Source organism: Balearica regulorum, chromosome 2 (genome assembly GCF_011004875.1).
Source record: "Balearica regulorum gibbericeps isolate bBalReg1 chromosome 2, bBalReg1.pri, whole genome shotgun sequence".
In the NCBI taxonomy this organism is placed as follows: domain Eukaryota; kingdom Metazoa; phylum Chordata; class Aves; order Gruiformes; family Gruidae; genus Balearica; species Balearica regulorum.
Window position 1 is genome coordinate 104047328 of NC_046185.1, and position 17063 is coordinate 104064390.

Below are 17063 nucleotides of genomic sequence, written 5' to 3' on the forward strand. Positions count from 1 at the left end.
CAGGCCGAACAGTGCCTTGAACAGGCCTTGAACACCTCTAGTTACTGGCCTCCAACTAGACTTGGAGCTGCTGATGACCACCCTCTGGGCCTGGCTATCAGGCCAGTTTTCAATCCACCTCACTGTCTGCTCATCCAGCCCCTGCATCAACAGCTTGGACTTCAGTAAGGCCTTTGGTACTGTCTCCCAAGTAGACACTGCTCTCCCCTCATCTACCAGGCCAGTTACTTCATCGTAAAAGTTTATCAAGTTGGTCAAGCATGACTTTCCCTTGGTGAAGCCATTCTGACTACTTCTGATGATTTTCTTGTCCTTTGTGTGCCTGGAAATGGTTTCCAGGATGAGCTGCTCCATCACCTTACCAAGGATCATGGTGAGACTGACAGGCCTGTACTTGCCTGGGTCCTCCTTCTTGAAGATAGGAGTGGCATATGCTTTCCTCCAGCCACCATGATTAATCAAAGATTATCAAAAGTGGCCTCAGAATGACATCTGCCAGCTCCCTCAGCACTCATGGGTGCATCCCCTCAGGGCCCAAGTGTTCCCTGACCTTATCCTCATCTTCCTTGTCCCAGCCTTTCCTCCTGCACTCTGAGAGGGCTGAATGGGCCCACATTTCCCAAGTCTGTCTTTTGTCACTTATGTGCTTGCAGACTTCTTATCTTTGACATTTCTGGCCAGATCCAATTCCATTTGGGCTTTCCTGGTTTTGTCTCTGGATGGTTGGACAATGTTTTTGTATTCCTCTCAGGTTACCCATCCTTACTTCTACCCTGTGTGCTTCCTTTTTGCGTCTGAGTTTGGACAGGAGTTCGTTGTTCATCCAGGCAGGCCTCCTGGCATTTTTACCCAACTTCCTATTCATTGGGATGGGAATCTCTTTGAGCTTGGAGGAGCTGATCCTTGAATAGTAACCAGCTTTTTTTGGGCCCCTCTTCCCTCCAAGGCCTTATCCCATGGGACTCTTCCAAGCAGTTCTTGAAAAGGCCAGGTCTGTTCTCTGGAAGTTCAAGGTAGTGAGCTTGCTTGCCACCCTCTTCCCTGCCCTCAGCATTCTGAACTCCACCATCCCATGATCACTGCAGCCAAGGTTGTGTTTGACTTTCACATCCCCAGTGAACCTCTCCTTGCTTGGTGAGTATGAGGTCCAGCAGACCACCTCTTGTCATTGGCTCCTCTAATTACTTTGAGGAGGAAATGGTCAAAGCACTGCAGGACCATCCAGGACTGCTTATGTCGGTTTGTGTTGTCCCTCCAGCAAATACCAGGGTGGTGGAATTCCTCTGTGAAGACCAGGGCTTGCGAACATGAGGCTGCTTCTGTCTGTAAAGGGCCTCATCTGCTGCTGCTTTCTGTTCAGGCAGTCTGTCACAGACCCCCACTATAGTGTTGCCTTTACCTGTCCTCTCTTTAATCCTAACCCAGCAGCTCTCAGTGTGCTCTTCATCTCTCCCCAGGATGTTCCATGCATTCCAGCTGCTCTCTCACATAAAAGGAGTGGATTTTTGGTTTTGTTAATTACTGTTTTTATATAGATTTTTAGGTTGCTGTGAGGAAAATGGGACAGTCCCAGGACTCACATGGTAAGAGATGACTCTACAATATAGCTTCATAAAAATCAAACTTGCTAATTGTGTGCCAAACACTCTTAAATTTTGTGACTCAATCCTTTTTGTTGTGGTTTGGTTTTCTTTTTTCCCTGAGCTCTAGGAATTTTTCTACACTACTCCCAGTGCAAGAATAATTTCAAGGTAGATAAATTACATATACACAAAGAATAGATTGATGATAGTCTGTTAGACTCCTGAACTGTAAAGTATTTGAGAAATTTTTAAAATACATATGCAGAATATCTTTTGACCTATTTTGGTCAGATACTTTTTTCATCAGCTGTTCCTATTTAAAGACTGCTACCGTTACCAATAGGGTCAAGTAATATTTTTATATATTTAAAAGTTTTTGCTTTTGTGGTCAGTTTGGTAGGTTTTTCATGTATTTTGTAAGTGTTTGTGCAGCCAGCTTTTCTAACCATTGTATCTTCTACATCACGCATTTTTATTGAGTAGGGTTATTCTATGTGTTATTGCATAGAAGTAGGTGATCTTTGCTCGACTATAATGTTCAATTCCTTTTAAAATTTTCTTCTAATTAATATCCTTATTAGTCCTTTTATTAGTCTGTGAAAGGAAACCTGAGCAATAGTGCAGTTTCTTTCAGTCATCTTCCTAATGGTATAAAAATATTAACTAAGTTACTTAATTTACATGCACTTAGGGGAATTTTCGAATATTCCAATGTTTTGTCTCGGCATAAAATGCATTCCAGAAATGTAAAATTGAAGTGGAGAATAGTTTCTGAAAAGGACTATTGTTAGGTTAGTGTTGTTTCCATAGGTCCCACAGGCAAATCTGGCTTGACTTGCTGAATGTTTTTGTGTAGAATTACAAAAGTAACTATAATGTAACTATAACATTTTAGTAATTAAGATACTGATGAGTTTATGTAGAAAGTGTGACTCAAATAGAGCCCTGCACACGCAGGAATAGACATCAGGAAAGCAAGCTGAAGAAGCTCGGTGGAAATCTAAAGTCTGTACTTCCATGAAAACTCAGTCATTTGCATCTGCTATAAACTTTGCCAAGTAAATTCTGTTTTACAAAAACTTACAAAGAATCCTTTGAAAAGTATCAAGTTGCAGCTTTGTATGTACAAACTGTGTAAGAAACAAGAATTTCCCTAGAATGATTTATACTGTGATTGACAATGATTGCAGGCCTTTTTGCTGTATTATGCATTTTTAAGTCAGAATTTCTTGTTGATGTGTTAGTACAAATACATGAGATGTTTAGATTAAAATACCTCTCTAATAAAATTCCATATGGCAAAAATTGACTTGTTACTTTAGGAGATTCCTGGTAATAAAAAATGATGTATTGGCTATTTATTTGGTGTTTTTATTTAATTTTGCCAGGTACCAAGTGGAAGATGAGTCCTCTCATTTGGATGAAATGCCATTAATGATGTCAGAAGAAGGCTTTGAAAATGATGAGAGTGATTACCATACTCTACCAAGAGCCAGAATTTCTCAGAGAAGAAGAGGCTTAGAATGGTTTATCTGTGGTGGCTGGAAGTTCCTTTGCACTAGGTTTGTTGCATACCAGTACTTTTTATTAAACTATTAGATTACGTAAATAGTAACTGTGTATTTTATGTGCTATGTGCAGAGTATGGGAACACAGTAATTTGCTTGTCATGCACCTTTTGATTGCTTTGCCTGCATTTTCCCTACTAGGACATTACCAACCGTTAATAAAAAAAAAAAAGTTTTGAAGAGCTGCTGCTGTGTACTTCTCCTGTCTGCTCTGCTGACTTGCAAGAAAGGCTTTTAGCAGAGATCACGTACCAAACTTGTACTAGTCTGAGATCTGTAATATGGCATGTAAGTCTGGTCCTCACTTCTACTCCAAACCACATCAGAGTAGAGGGGATAAAACTTTCTTTTACTTTTGAGGGCATTCGTGTGTTAAGTTGACAGTATATAAATTTTATTGATGCTGCTGAAAAGAAAAAGCAAATTCATTAACTAATCATTAGTTAACACTTCAACTTTAAAAGTTAAAGAATACATGTAACTGGTGACCTTGGGGTGAATTACAGCTGGAATTAGCTCTTGTGATTTGGTTCTTATGGAGAAACTTTTTGTGCTAAACTCCGCTGTATGCAGTTGTGTTGGAATAGTAGCTTTCTAATGAATTGCTAGCAAATTTCTAAATACAGAAATTGCTATTAGCATGATTGAGAATTGTGGGGGTTTTAATCTTGAATGATAAAATCTGAGAATCAGTCAAGCGAAGGGACTGGAGTGTTTTCAGTGAATGTAAATGACAAATGCTTTTTTGGCAGATGATTTTACAATTGTTTTAGATGGAAGTCTTCACAGGTGGTTTTCATGGCACTTAATAAATTTCAAGGGGTCTGATACTGTTGTTTTACATAAGCAAAGCTGTATTTGTGCAACTTTAGTTTTGAAATAATTTTGTTACACAGCTTTACTATTTGCAGAAAAATCAGTATTGATTTCTTAACAAAAACTCATAGATTAATTTTATTATAGGGAATAAGTGTTTGAAAAGCAGCAGGAAGGAAGTAAGGTAGCAAAGTTTTCAGAAGCAGTGTTTGCATATGTAAATAATTTTTGGAAGCAATGCTTTTGTTACAGAACTACCATTGTAGTTTTTAAAAAACACTTCTAAGTATTTAACAAGGCTGTTAATCTTTTGGACATATTTTAAAATTGAGATACCTTTCAAACGTTATACTTCAGGTGAATTCAGCTTTTTAATCACAGTAACTAAGACTCACTAATACTTACATTCCTTCGTTTCATGAAAACAGGTAGACCAGTAAAGACTGCACCCTGTAGTTGCCCTGACAGAGAATTTACAGTGTTTGGATAGAGGCAGGCAATTGCAAGATGAGTTTATGTTGGAACTAATCAACAATTGTAAGAGAATGTCACAAGAAAGTGTCATTAATGCTAAGGATTGCAAAATTTCCTGTTCGTTCTTGCTTTTTAAAATTGATAGGTACATCTCAGCTTTAAGTGGAGCTCAAGCCTAGAAACTTTCAAACTTATTAGAACTAATTAGAATACTTGAGTCATGTTTCTGATGGATTTTTGAGAATGAAGAGCAAGGAAATTGCATTATGGATTCATTATTTTGCTATGTCTTATATTTTACTGCTAATGTAGGTGTGTAAAAGAAAAGCCCTCACTAAGAAAAAGAGGCTTTAGAGGAGTATGACTTCTGCTTTGCTGATTGCCCCAACTGAATTTGGATACAATGAAGAGTCCGTTCAGCTGTGTATTTATACCTAGAGGCATTTTAATCACATTAGCGTTTTCTATAACAGAACATCATAGCAGATAATTTTCATTTTTCATGGAAAAAATGAAATCTGTATTTAAAAAAAAAAAGATGACCACCAGATCCTAACAGAAGCTTGAAATTTCAGTAGGATATTTGCAGGCAGAAGATACTCCCACAGGAAAGGTGCAGACGTCTGCTCAGATGAGATGGGGAAAATTAGCTTGAAGGAAGGTGAATCCCATGGTATCTTACCTACTGGTCCACACAGGTTGGATAAAAACTTCAGCTTGGGTGAGTGAGTAGGTAAATACCCATCATGGTGACAGGGAGGTTTCTTCTGGGCTGAGAGCACTGTTGAGGTTTTGTTATTGATAAAAGTCAGGGATGTGCAGTCAGTGTTAATTTATTCTTTTTGATGGTTTCTCATTATAATAAAACTTCATGAGTTTTTGCTGGGGCCCACAGAATACTAGTATTTGAAGTTCCTATTTGTAGTTCATAAAGTTGCCTAGGATCATGCAAAAGATCATACAAGAAACCTGGAGGGTACTGTATTATCATACATGCAGTTATTACTTAGACTGTGTAGTATGAGTGACACTGTTCTTATGTGGCGTAAAGTACCAGTTTGGGATAGAATTGAGTGTTGATGCCTTCACACTTGAAATGGAGATGAACACATGAGAAAACAGTTTTCATGTGTATTGATGGTGGTTTATACATGTTATGCAAACAACTGAAGCTTATTTCCAGAAGGCAAACTGCATTCTTGTAAGTGTAATACGAAATTAAATACAGCATAGCAGTCTGAAACCTGTTCAGTTGAACAGAATTTAAAATTTCACCCTGTTTCTATGGAAATTAGTATCTCCTACCTGAGACTGGATCAGGTTGAAATCTCAGCTTCGTTCATCCAGGATTTCCTATTGTGGTCTAAATTAATTTTTAATTTTTTTCAAAGCTGTGACAGAAAATTGAACACAATAAAAGATGAGACATTTGTCTGGAGCAGAGCTTAGGGGGCCCCTGAGTTCTTTTGGTTTATCAGTGAAAGTCTTGTGTTTGTGTTCAAAATCACTTGTTGCAAACAAACAAAACCCCTCATGCCCACTAGGGTTTTTTTCTGTCTTGCATTGTTAGGATTAATCTCATTTCTATGAGAGGAAGTTTTCCATCTCTTGCTTTGCAGCTTTAGAATCTTACATTCTATAGATTTTTTTTGTTTTTGTTGCTACATCGTAAACTGTTACTATTTAGTTGAAAAAGTTTCACCCATTTGACAGGAGCAAAGAAGGAAGGTTTGACAAAGTTCAATGTACGTGAAAATTGATTTTGTAAAAATCCTTTATTCAGCTTTTAACTTCTGTTTAGACAATAGACTTCTGATTGGAACTGAATGGCGTGAACTTTATTTGCAAATCTGCAGCTCTTTAAACAAGTTTTTACATTTGCAAGAAAAAAATCATAATTAAATCAAATGTTGTCTTTGATTTTGAACAAACCAAAGACTTAATTCAACCAATATAACTTTTAACTTCAGAAACTGCTTATTTCTTGCTTTCATAGCACAGTTAAAAGAAAACTTTGTGATATAGCAGCTGTTTTGTGGCTGTAATCATTTCCCCTTTAACTTACAAATTCGCTTCAAGCTTGTGAAATTATAATGCACATAGATCAATACTCTGGAGTTCTTTGGGCTGGATTGATTTCTTTCTCATGAGATTTACATTCCACTTGTTATCAAAAAACACTTTGTCCCTATGAAAATGGTGCCATTGAATGGCATTTCCATATGAAGTGAAGGGGATATCAAATGCTCGGATTAATTTGGGCTCTAAGATGGCCTGTACGCTTTCAATTAATCTGCAACGCATTTGTTATGCAGAAGCATGGGAAAATGCTGATCTTTTAAGAATGACATGACCACTGTGTTGCTTTTGGCCTGATTACTGAAGCTACCTGTTGAGTACAATAATTACAGTATGTTTTCTTTGCAGAACTAGTTTCTGCTACTTAAAACCTAATAAGGAAAAGCTGACCCTTGCAGACAATATAGAGCTTTTATATTATCTTTCCTTTCTGATGAAAATGCTCTTTTGTGAAAGATACTGGCAGTTAAGCTTGTAGGATAAAAGTAATGAAAAGAGAAAATAAAAAAAGCTTTTATTATTAGAGCTGCAGAGTCAGTTGAGACTTTTACTTTAGCTTTTGACTTTGAAAGATATGCTCTATTTATGAAAAAGTTAAGGATTCTTGACAATTACTCCAGGTTTTTTTTTAATGTGGCATCAGTTACTGATACGAAAACTGTGGCTGTTGTTCCTTCAAAAAAAAAAGTACATTAGGAAGCAGATTGGTAAAAAGCCACTTAATAGATATACCTTAGAGTTCTTTTATCAATAGTTAGTTTCTTCATATATACAGTGTGGTGTATTGCTAGAGGCAACATGGCTTATAGCTTAAGAAAAAAAGCTTTCTGTGCATGTGTTGAATTTTCTAGGCAAGGAGGACATTTGAAATAAATGCTTAAATCAGTAAACAAGAATGTGATTTTTTTTTTTTTAATTGCTAAATCCTTAGCATAAGGTGTGGTTCTACATTAAAGAGTTCAGGAAAATCTAATGTGTGTCTTGGTCATGCTACAGTCTTACATTATGTTTCTAGGATATTTGAAGCTTGGAGAATGCTATTCAAATTTATCTCCTGATGTTTGTTTCACACAAATTCAGTGGGTGCAAAAAGCCCACGAAGGGGTCTATACTCTTGTGCAAAAATAGGGGAATGTTAATTTGAGAATAGATTAAATATGTGTTGGGTGTTGATAATCTGAGTTTCAAAAATATCGAGTAGACTTCATTGTTCTTAAAAATCTGAATTAACGTAAATTGATTAGGGTTTCTGAAGCCAGCATGTCCACCTCTTATTCTTCCTGTGATATAACAACGATTACTGCTGAGACTCTAAATGGCAGAATCTAACTGATTTTTACTTTTAAGGTAGTAAAACTGATCTGAACCATTAAGCTACTGATTTGGGCATAACCTGTGATATTTCCATTATCTGAGATTTTCTTGCATCTGAGAACTTGAGTGTTGTTAGCTCTGTGTCAGTCATCCCTTTTATCAAAGGTATCACAGTTCTTTCCCAGTCAGGCACCATTCTTATGTCTGTACTTTTTGGCATTTGCTAAACTAATGGTCGTTATGGCATCTATTTCAGCTTCTCTGTTGATCTGTAGTGGAAAAAGTCATTTCAAGAAGGGGAAACTTCGTGGCAAACGCAGCAGTGTAATTCAGTTGCTTTAGTCAAATGTTTAATTTTAGCAATAGAAAAGTTCTTAGTGTCTGAGGAAATTATTCTACAAAAGAAACTTTGCCTAGTTTACAGTTTACAGTTCAAATTCAGAAAATGATTTAAGCAATGCAAGATTTCAAAGGCTGTCAGGAAACTTCTGTCTATGGGCTTGTAGACAGACGCTGTCATGCTTGTTCATGTCCCCCTGAAAAAATTATTTTCCTCGGAACTTTTTTGCTACAGATCTGTCTCATCACTTCTTAGTATACAGCTAAGCTGCTGCTTCCATTTGTATTGTCCTCTCCACCCCCTGCCCTGGAAACTAATATGTTTAAAGCTTTAATTCCCTGAGCAGTTTTATCAAGTGTAAATCCAAGCTGGCATGGAGTGGAATTGTTCCATCTCTTCTTGCAAGCACGTAGCCTGCATTTTTTTCAACTATTTTTACAGTTTTATAGATTTTAAAGATCAGAAGTGGAAATAGTCCCCCTTTTTATTCTGTGTTAGTTTATAGCAGGATTGGTTTGTGGGTCTGCCTTGCTTACCCATACAATTGAAGGAGTAGTTGTGTCAGCACAGTGCAAGGGAAGGGGCAGGAATCCACACATTTGTTACAGAAGGAGGGTGGTACTAGCCATTTCAGCAGCAGCAGGATAGGTTCACAGTTATTAAATGGATTGTGGAACCATGATATAGATAGATTGCTGTTCATTTTGCTTTAAAGACAAATTTAAGTAATGCTCAAACTAACATGATTTTTCTAACTTGTACGTTACTAAATAACAGGGCTGAATTTTGAATGTCGAACTAACACTCTTACAGTATTTACAATAGAATAATTCTTTGTCACTACTTAAAAGTGATGGGGAAAAGATGCTGAGTGGGCTTATAATTTTAACAAAAATAAAATGCATGTTTACATAGGATCTAACCAAGTTGATGTTCATCTCATAGTGAAATCTTCAGGGAGGAAATCGTAAGAACACAGAATTTTTAAGAAAGTGTTTTAAATGTCAACTTGTGAGTATTGGTGTAGTGGCATTTCCATAACAAAGTGAATGTTGTTTTGAATGATTTTACTATTGTATAACTTCTAGTTTTCTTTAAAAAGAGCCTGCAACTTTGAATTCCATTTGTTCTTTGGCAAAAATAGTTTGTATTAGGCCTGGAATAATGTAGGCTACGTACAAGAACATTTTAAGTGGGCCGGTGGTGATGTAAGCTAACTATGCACCTTCCTTCCCTGCATATTTGCATGCTCCATAATTTTGTAATCGTGGAAAAACAGAATAGGAAAGGAACTTAAGAGGTCATCTAGGCAATTCCTTGCCTACACAGGATGAATTACACCTATCACTTATGTCTGATCTAACCACATCTTAGAGACCTGCACTGGTAGCAATTCCAGCATCCTTAAGTGTTTTTTTTCTACTCTAGTTCTTAGAAGCATTTATTCAATATCTGTGTCCATCCATCCCCCCTGCCTTATTTATTTGCCACAGTTGAAGTCTGTCATTACCTAATCATGGTGGACCTAGAAAATGATTGTTCCTTTCTTCTTTGCAGGTGTTTCTTACATACTTGAAACCATATTAGGTCCACACACAGCCTTCTCTGAACAACTCTGTTTCTTTTGATGTATCTAGTAGACAAGCCTGCCCTGCTTTCTAGACCTGTGATTGTGTTGTTGCTCTTGTGCGTGTGTGTGGCCTTTTCTTCCCCAGTAGGGCTGCTTGTTGAAATTTGGTATTCAAAATGGTATGGTAAGCCAACTGACATCTGCTAGCACTGGATTGAGAAAAAGGAATATGTTCATTACTCTTGCTAGCCGTATGCCTGTCTATGCCAACCAGCTATATATGCCTTTTTTTGCACATGTATATAATTCTCATGCAGTAGCTGAGTCTTCTGAGCTGCCATCCACTAACTCTTTTCCAACTCTGTATTTGCGTAGTTAATTTTTTTGTGTAAACATACTATGTTGTGCTTTTGCTTTTTTAACTGCATTCTGTCTCTTCCAGGTAGGTTTTCCAATCTGTCAAGACACCTTTGAATTGTAATCTCATTTTTGCATGTAATCCTGTCTCTTCTAGTTTTTTGTTGCATGAAAAATGAAATATTTGATAGTCAGTTACCCAGTAAGTAATGGAAAATGTTAAATAGTACTAGATAAAGCTTTGCAGAACTTCACTGAAATTATTTTGGGTTTGTAACAAACTACTCTGCAATTATGATTCTTCCAACTGTGTCAGTTCCAAGAATATGTTCTTTAGCTTTCAAGACATTTCTCATAAGGAAAATAAAGTTTTATTAGACACATAGAGTCATAGAACGATTTGGGTTGGAAGGAACCTTTAAAGATCATCTAGTCCAACCTCCCCAGCCGTGGGCAGGGACATCTTTCACTAGATCAGGGTGCTCAAAGCCTCCAGAGTGAAGAGAGAAAACGTACTCTCAAGCAGTAGTGCATCTGGCTCTTCTGAGAGGAAAATTAGTTCCATTCTGGAGGTTGCTCTTGACATGTCAGTGTGGTTATCACTTTCTGTTTTCTTTCAAGTGTGTACAAATACATACAAATAGGTTGACTATGCAGAATTCATGCAGGAAACAATGCTGAGGTGACTGGATCATAATTTTCCCATTCTGTTCTCAGCAAAATCCTTTCTTTTGGTTTGAATACAATTTATAAGAGCTTCCTAATGGTTACTTTTTTTCTGCATCAAAAATATTGTCATTATATTAAAAAATATCTCTAGAAAATGCATGTCACCTTCAATTTCACCTGCTGGTGTAGTTGAAATCCACTGTGACCAGCTAGGTTTGTGGTTTGGCTGCAGTAGGAGCTCATGGAAGGCCTGTCTGCTCAGTCTTCCTGATTCCCTTGCTTAAAACAGACTCCCAACATAATTAAGGCACCTCCCACCAGTATTAATAAAAATGCAGAGGAATTTCTCCTTTAACATACAGGATTGTAAAACACGTATATACATTGTATGGCAAGCCTGCATCTGTACTTATCTCTGTTAATAATTTGCCCCTGTGGATAGTCCTAGCAAGTCTTAGACTGATTATATTACCCGAGTTGAGTCACATCTATGTGTGTTTCTTGTTTTACTGTTATTAGTAAATAGTCTGGTGAACCTCAGTGGCATCATTCTGTTTGCCATCCTTTTGTTCCTCCTCCATTGTGATCTAATTCCATCATTCCTGTACCCTTGTCCAAATTGCAGTTTAGAGGTGGCTGTGAGCTCTTTCTCTCATTGCTCATAGTTTAAACCTTGTTCAGTAGATTTGTAAGCTGGTTAAGCAAGGATGCTCTTCCTTTCTTCTGTGAATTGAAGTTCACCATTGCAGATCATTGTGTGATATACGTTTACGTAGGGGTTTTTTGGTTGAAAACAGTTGACAATGTGGCATTAGGTGTGCTTCCCTGTTATGTCTGCTGTAGGCAGTCTTATGGAGGAAACTGATTTACAAATTATGTGGTAATTGTATATACAAGTTGTTGAAATTTTTCTGACTTCATCTAACAGAAACCTTATTTCCTTGTCAATCGTTAGCATAATTTGAGTATCAATAATACAAAAGAGTTTAGCCAAAGGGCTGTAAGGTGTGATGGATGAGTTAATTATTAAATGGTGGGGAAATATAGTCACTGCTAATGCAGACTTGTATTAACTAGAATTTTTGGTACCTGTATCAGGGCAAGGTGTAGTGAAACTTGTCGCTATTTTATTAGGATTTCCTGTAAAGTATGTGCAAGTGTTTATATGTGTGTATGTCTGAATGAGTTGAGTACTGTGTAATTGCTCTAAAATTACAAGTCAACATCATGCTTGTTTATTTAGATGTGGCAAAATGTTTTAAACTTGTATTTCTTGGATATTTGCCTTTAGTGTTCCAAGTTTGGACATAGTAATCATATATAGAAAATTTTTACTCTTAATGTAAACAATTGTTTTTCTTTTCAGTTGTTCTGATTGGCTCATAAATATTTGCCGAAGAAAGAAAGAGCTGAAGGCTCGCACAGTGTGGCTTGGGTGTCCTGAAAAGTGTGAAGAAAAATACCCCAAAAATGCCATAAAAAATCAAAAATACAACGTCTTTACCTTTATACCTGGGGTAAGACTACTAACCATTTTTTGTTGTTGGGCTGGCTATATGTTCTGTAGTGTTTTTTGACAGTTCTGCAAAAAGATATTTTTATTTGCCCAGATTCTTCTTTTTCTTTTTACATTTATCTTTATGTCCTCAATTAAAATTGACAGTTGAGAACAAAGCTGTGCTTTTTTTGAAATTGTTTTGTTTTCAAAGGGATATTTACTAAAGAAGTGTCGTGTGTATGATTGAGTGGTTGGAATTCAGTGAAGCTTTAGAAATTTGAGATGGGTTTCCTTGCACTTTTCTATTCATAATTAGAAACTTGTAATCCTCTTCTTAAAACAGAAGCACTTCTACATAGTCAGTTGTGAAAATACTACAAAGCACTGACTTCAATTGATAAATAAGTAGTTGAAAATATCCCATAGATATTTTTTCATATTCCCTGCCATTGAAAGCAAAATAAATAATCTGAAACAGGGAACTCCTTAAAGGACAAAACCAACCCACCTCTTCAATTTATATGACAACAGGTAGGCCTAGTGTAGTAAACTCATACTTTTTAGAGTTGTGTTTCTTATTGCAATTTTAAAAATAGTGATTGCTCTTTCATTTTGAACACAAGTCTTCGGACAATGCTTTTGTTGTGGAGTGGAAGTTTTTTTTGTCACTTTTTTTTCTAAGAAGCCACAGTGCGTCTTAATTTAAATTTTTTGCCTATAATGTTCACAGTGTATATGAAGACAAAAGAGACATTACAGTCTTGTCTAGTTCATACTCTTAAAAAAATTGTTGTTCTAATGAAACATAGCAATAGAGAAGACAACTTCTGAAGCTTCAGTAGTTAAAGCCTAAAAATGTATGCTGTTGTGGTGAAGTAAATTTTACTAATACGCTTTTACTCATACTTTTACTAATACCATCCAAGAGTCCTGAGTTCTGTTGCAAAAACTGAATGTATTCTACATTTGAGTACAGACATGTTATGTCTTAAATTTTTTTTTTAAGTGATCATGCTGATTTGTAAAGAGTATTGATTCTATTTTTCTGGCCTCTTTGGTCCAATGACTGGCAGGTCCTTTCTAATACATTTCTTTATTAAAACAAAAAAAAAATTAGTGGCTTTGTAATTAAGAGTGATCTCCTGTCAAAAAAAAAAGTCACTTATCACAGGCAGATAAAATATTCTCCTCTCTATTGAACAAAGTAAATGTTTTCTTCCAAAGTTTAAATTATTAAATACAGTGAAATTGGTTAAGCCACATATGGTTTCCTAAAGGTCACAAAATTCATTAAGCATATAGTAAGCCATTGATTATTGTGACTAGAAATCTGCAGTGTAGATTACAAATTCTAAACTAGATTCGTGTTTCCTTTAGGGATCAGCCATAGCTTGCAATTACCTGTTGAGAGAGAGAATGTTTGTTCTTTTTTTGATCTTTTGAAAGTCAGGTATTTATTTTGGTGGTAGTATTTGGAAACTCAGTAGTAACTTCAAAATGAAGTGAGATCCTAAACATAAAGCCCAATAGTTGGTGAAAATAAAATGTTTCTAAAGTCTAATTTTAGACATAAATTAACATTGTTCATTGATTAGAAATACTATGTAGTTATCTGGGGGGTTTTATGCTGTTCCACTAGAAGTAATTTGTAGGGAAGATAGATAGTTGTATTGGTTCCAAACCCATAAATATGTCATAAATATTGACTCCAATGATTTACTCTGGTTGAAATTTTCATCATGAAGTTTTGTCCTCTGTTTAGAGTTGTATCTTTTTTAACATTGCAGCTGGCAGTGGGTAATATTCAATGATTTCATATCAAAATACAAGTTTAAAATAATGTTCAGATTAACAGTATTTTACTTACCAGCTAGAAGAGCTGTAACACTTCCAAAATACTGTCTAATTTCTTAACACTTTACATAAGATCCTAACTGCTTCTACCGTTACACCAGTTTGTTCAATTTCCATTTACTATTTCATATACATCTTGGTAGAGCTGCTTAGGAATTTTGTGTAAATTTCCATAAAGAATATCTTCAGTGATGGGCAAGTTTTTAAGATACCTCTCCTGAACTTCAAAGCACTAGTCTTTTTTTTTCTTTTAAATCAGTTTATGTAACTGGTTTTCGGTTTGCTTGACTAGAGTGAAGTGTTTAGCTTTCTAGTGAATGAACTGTCACTGGTCTGCCAGGAAAAGGATTTGTAGGAAGGTGCTTTTTACTCCGACCTTCTCCTGCAAGATGGGTGCTTTTGCAGATCTCCACCTCCCAAAGTAATCTGTAGACTTTTTTTTGACCTGGTATATTAAGTCTTTGTAAACAGTTAAACACACTGCTAGAAAAGAGTATATGAACTTAATCAATATTAACATATGGTAGAGGTTCAAACTGAAATAGTTTGATTTTGGAAGAATGCTCTGAGTTTCCCCACAACTTCAAATTTAACTTTTTTGGCTTTACAGTTTTGTTGCTAAACGGTGGAATAGAATTCCATGCTTTTGAAAAAAATCTTCTCATTTGAGGCTGTTTAGCCTTTAGATGAGCAGTAATGTAGCAATCTTTCAAGAAACGGGCAATTCTGAGGGACCACTATTTTGCGGTGCCTGCCAGAAAGACATTTCAAAATGAATTTCCTTGAATATTTTTTCCTAGGGCGTAGGCTTTTACATAATTGACTAATAATGTAGGACTGATAAAAGCAATAAATATCTGTCCAATAATTCTGATTTTCATGTGGGAGTCATTGTAATAACTCAATTGTAAGATTAAAAGATGGAGACACTCTTTAAATGTAGCTTTTTGATCTGTTTTAAATCTTATCTTTGAAACAATTGATGATCCACTTTATCAAGTCTCAGTGTTCCAACTTCATTAGCCATTTATGAGCATCCTGCTGGAGGTGCCATGTTATCCTGGCTTGCTAAAGAAATATGTGAAGTCTTTGAAGATCCAAATTCTATAAAATGAATAATGTTCTTAGCATTGTAATTATGACTAAAACAATGTTGAGAACATGCACTTGCTGAAGTGGTGCTTTTAGTTACCGAAGGAATCTCTGCATCTGTCATTCCTTTGGAATATGGGACAGTGTATTCTGCAATAAGGTTACTGTGTATTCACTTAAAACTTAGACAATTATCTTGGAGTTTTTGATTTATTATAAACTTTCATTTATTATAAACATATGTACCAATATTTATTGCAGAAGAATATTTTGAGAAATTTAGTGCTGAGCATTTTTTCTAAACTGCCTCAAAAGACCATGTTGTTCCATTAGAAATTTTTTGTAGTTTAAACTTTCTGAAAACTTAAACTATGGTTGCTTTTGTAAAAAGCTTGTCTTGCTATGGAAACTGAAGAATTCTGCCTTATTCTGAGATTTCCACATCATAGCCGTTTGGAAAGAGAGCAGTGTTCCTTACCCTTACTCACTGGATCTTTTCTGTAGTGTTCATTTTGTCTTCCTAAAAATCATTTATTCTTGAACATGAGTAGTTTCAGTATTTTTAAGAACAGTGGAAAATGGTAATTCTGAAGGAATGCATCTGACATGGTGGTCGCCTTTGTCCCTTTGAGAACCAAAGGACTTCAGAAAGGAAGCAGATGAGTTGTAGAGCTTCCACCCTAGCACCTTCAGTGTTATAGAGGAAAGAGTGTGTTAAGGGAATGTGGTGAACAAAAGTAACAAGGAGTTCAAGTCTACTCTTTTCTATATGTGCTGCAGACAGAGCTGAAGTTACAGGGTATTCTCACAGTGATGCAGAGCAGCACAGTATAGACTACTTAGTTTTGTTACTCTGTAAAAGTTCAAATGACAAAGACTAGGATAATATTTTCGTAAATCATAGAATGGTTTGGGTTGGAATGGACCTCAAAGATCATCTAGTTCCAACCACTCTGCTGCGGGCAGCGACACCCTCCACTAGAACACGTTGCCCAAAGCCTCATCCAACCTGGCCTTGAACACTTCCAGGGAGGAGGCATCCACAACCTTTCTGGGCAACCTGTTCCAGTACCTCACCACTCTAACAGTAAAGAATTTCTTTCTAACATCTAATCTAAATCGACCCTCCTTCAGCTTAAACCCATTACCCCTTGTCCTGTCACTACACTCCCTGAGAAACAGTCCCTCACCATGTTTCCTGTAGGCCCCCTTCAGGTACTGGTAAGCCACAATTAGATCTCCCCGGAGCCGCCTTTTCTCCAGGCTGAACAATCTCAACTCTCTCAGCCTGTCCTCATAGGACAGGTGCTCCAGCCCTCCAGTCAGCTTCGTGGCCCTCCTGTGGACTCGCTCCAACAGCTGCATGTCTCTCCTGTACTGGGGCCCCCAGAGCTGGATGCAGTACTCCAGGTGGGGTCTCACAAGAGCTGAGTAGAGGGGCAGGATCACCTCCCTTGACCTGCTGGTCACATGTCTTTTGATGCAGCCCAGGACACGGTTGGCTTTCTGGGCTGCAGGCACACACTGCCGGCTCATGTTGAGCTTCTCATCAATCAATACCCCCAAGTCCTTCTCCTCGGGGCTGCTTTCAATCCATTTCTTGCCCAGCCTATAGCTGTGCTTGGGATTGCGCCAACCCACGTGCAGAACCTTGCACTTGGCCTTGTTGAACTTCATGTGGTTTGCACGGGCCCGCCTCTCCAGCCTGTCAAGGTCCCTCTGGATGGCATCCCTTCCCTCCAGCATGTCGACCACACCACACAGCTTGGTGTCGTCAGCAAACTTGCTGAGGGTGCCCTTGATCCCATTGTCCATGTCGCTGACAAAGATGTTGAACAGTGCCGGTCCC

The 17063-nt window shown here is 37.1% G+C and overlaps 1 protein-coding gene across 1 annotated transcript in view; it reads left to right on the plus strand.

The window, feature by feature from the left end:
- The window catches only part of ATP9B (ATPase phospholipid transporting 9B (putative)), a 182855-nt gene that overhangs the window by 15723 nt on the left and 150069 nt on the right, over window positions 1–17063 (plus strand). Inside the window, 2 exon segments of the mRNA XM_075745250.1 lie at window positions 2972–3145; window positions 12137–12287. Coding sequence (XP_075601365.1) covers window positions 2972–3145; window positions 12137–12287 — 325 coding nt within the window.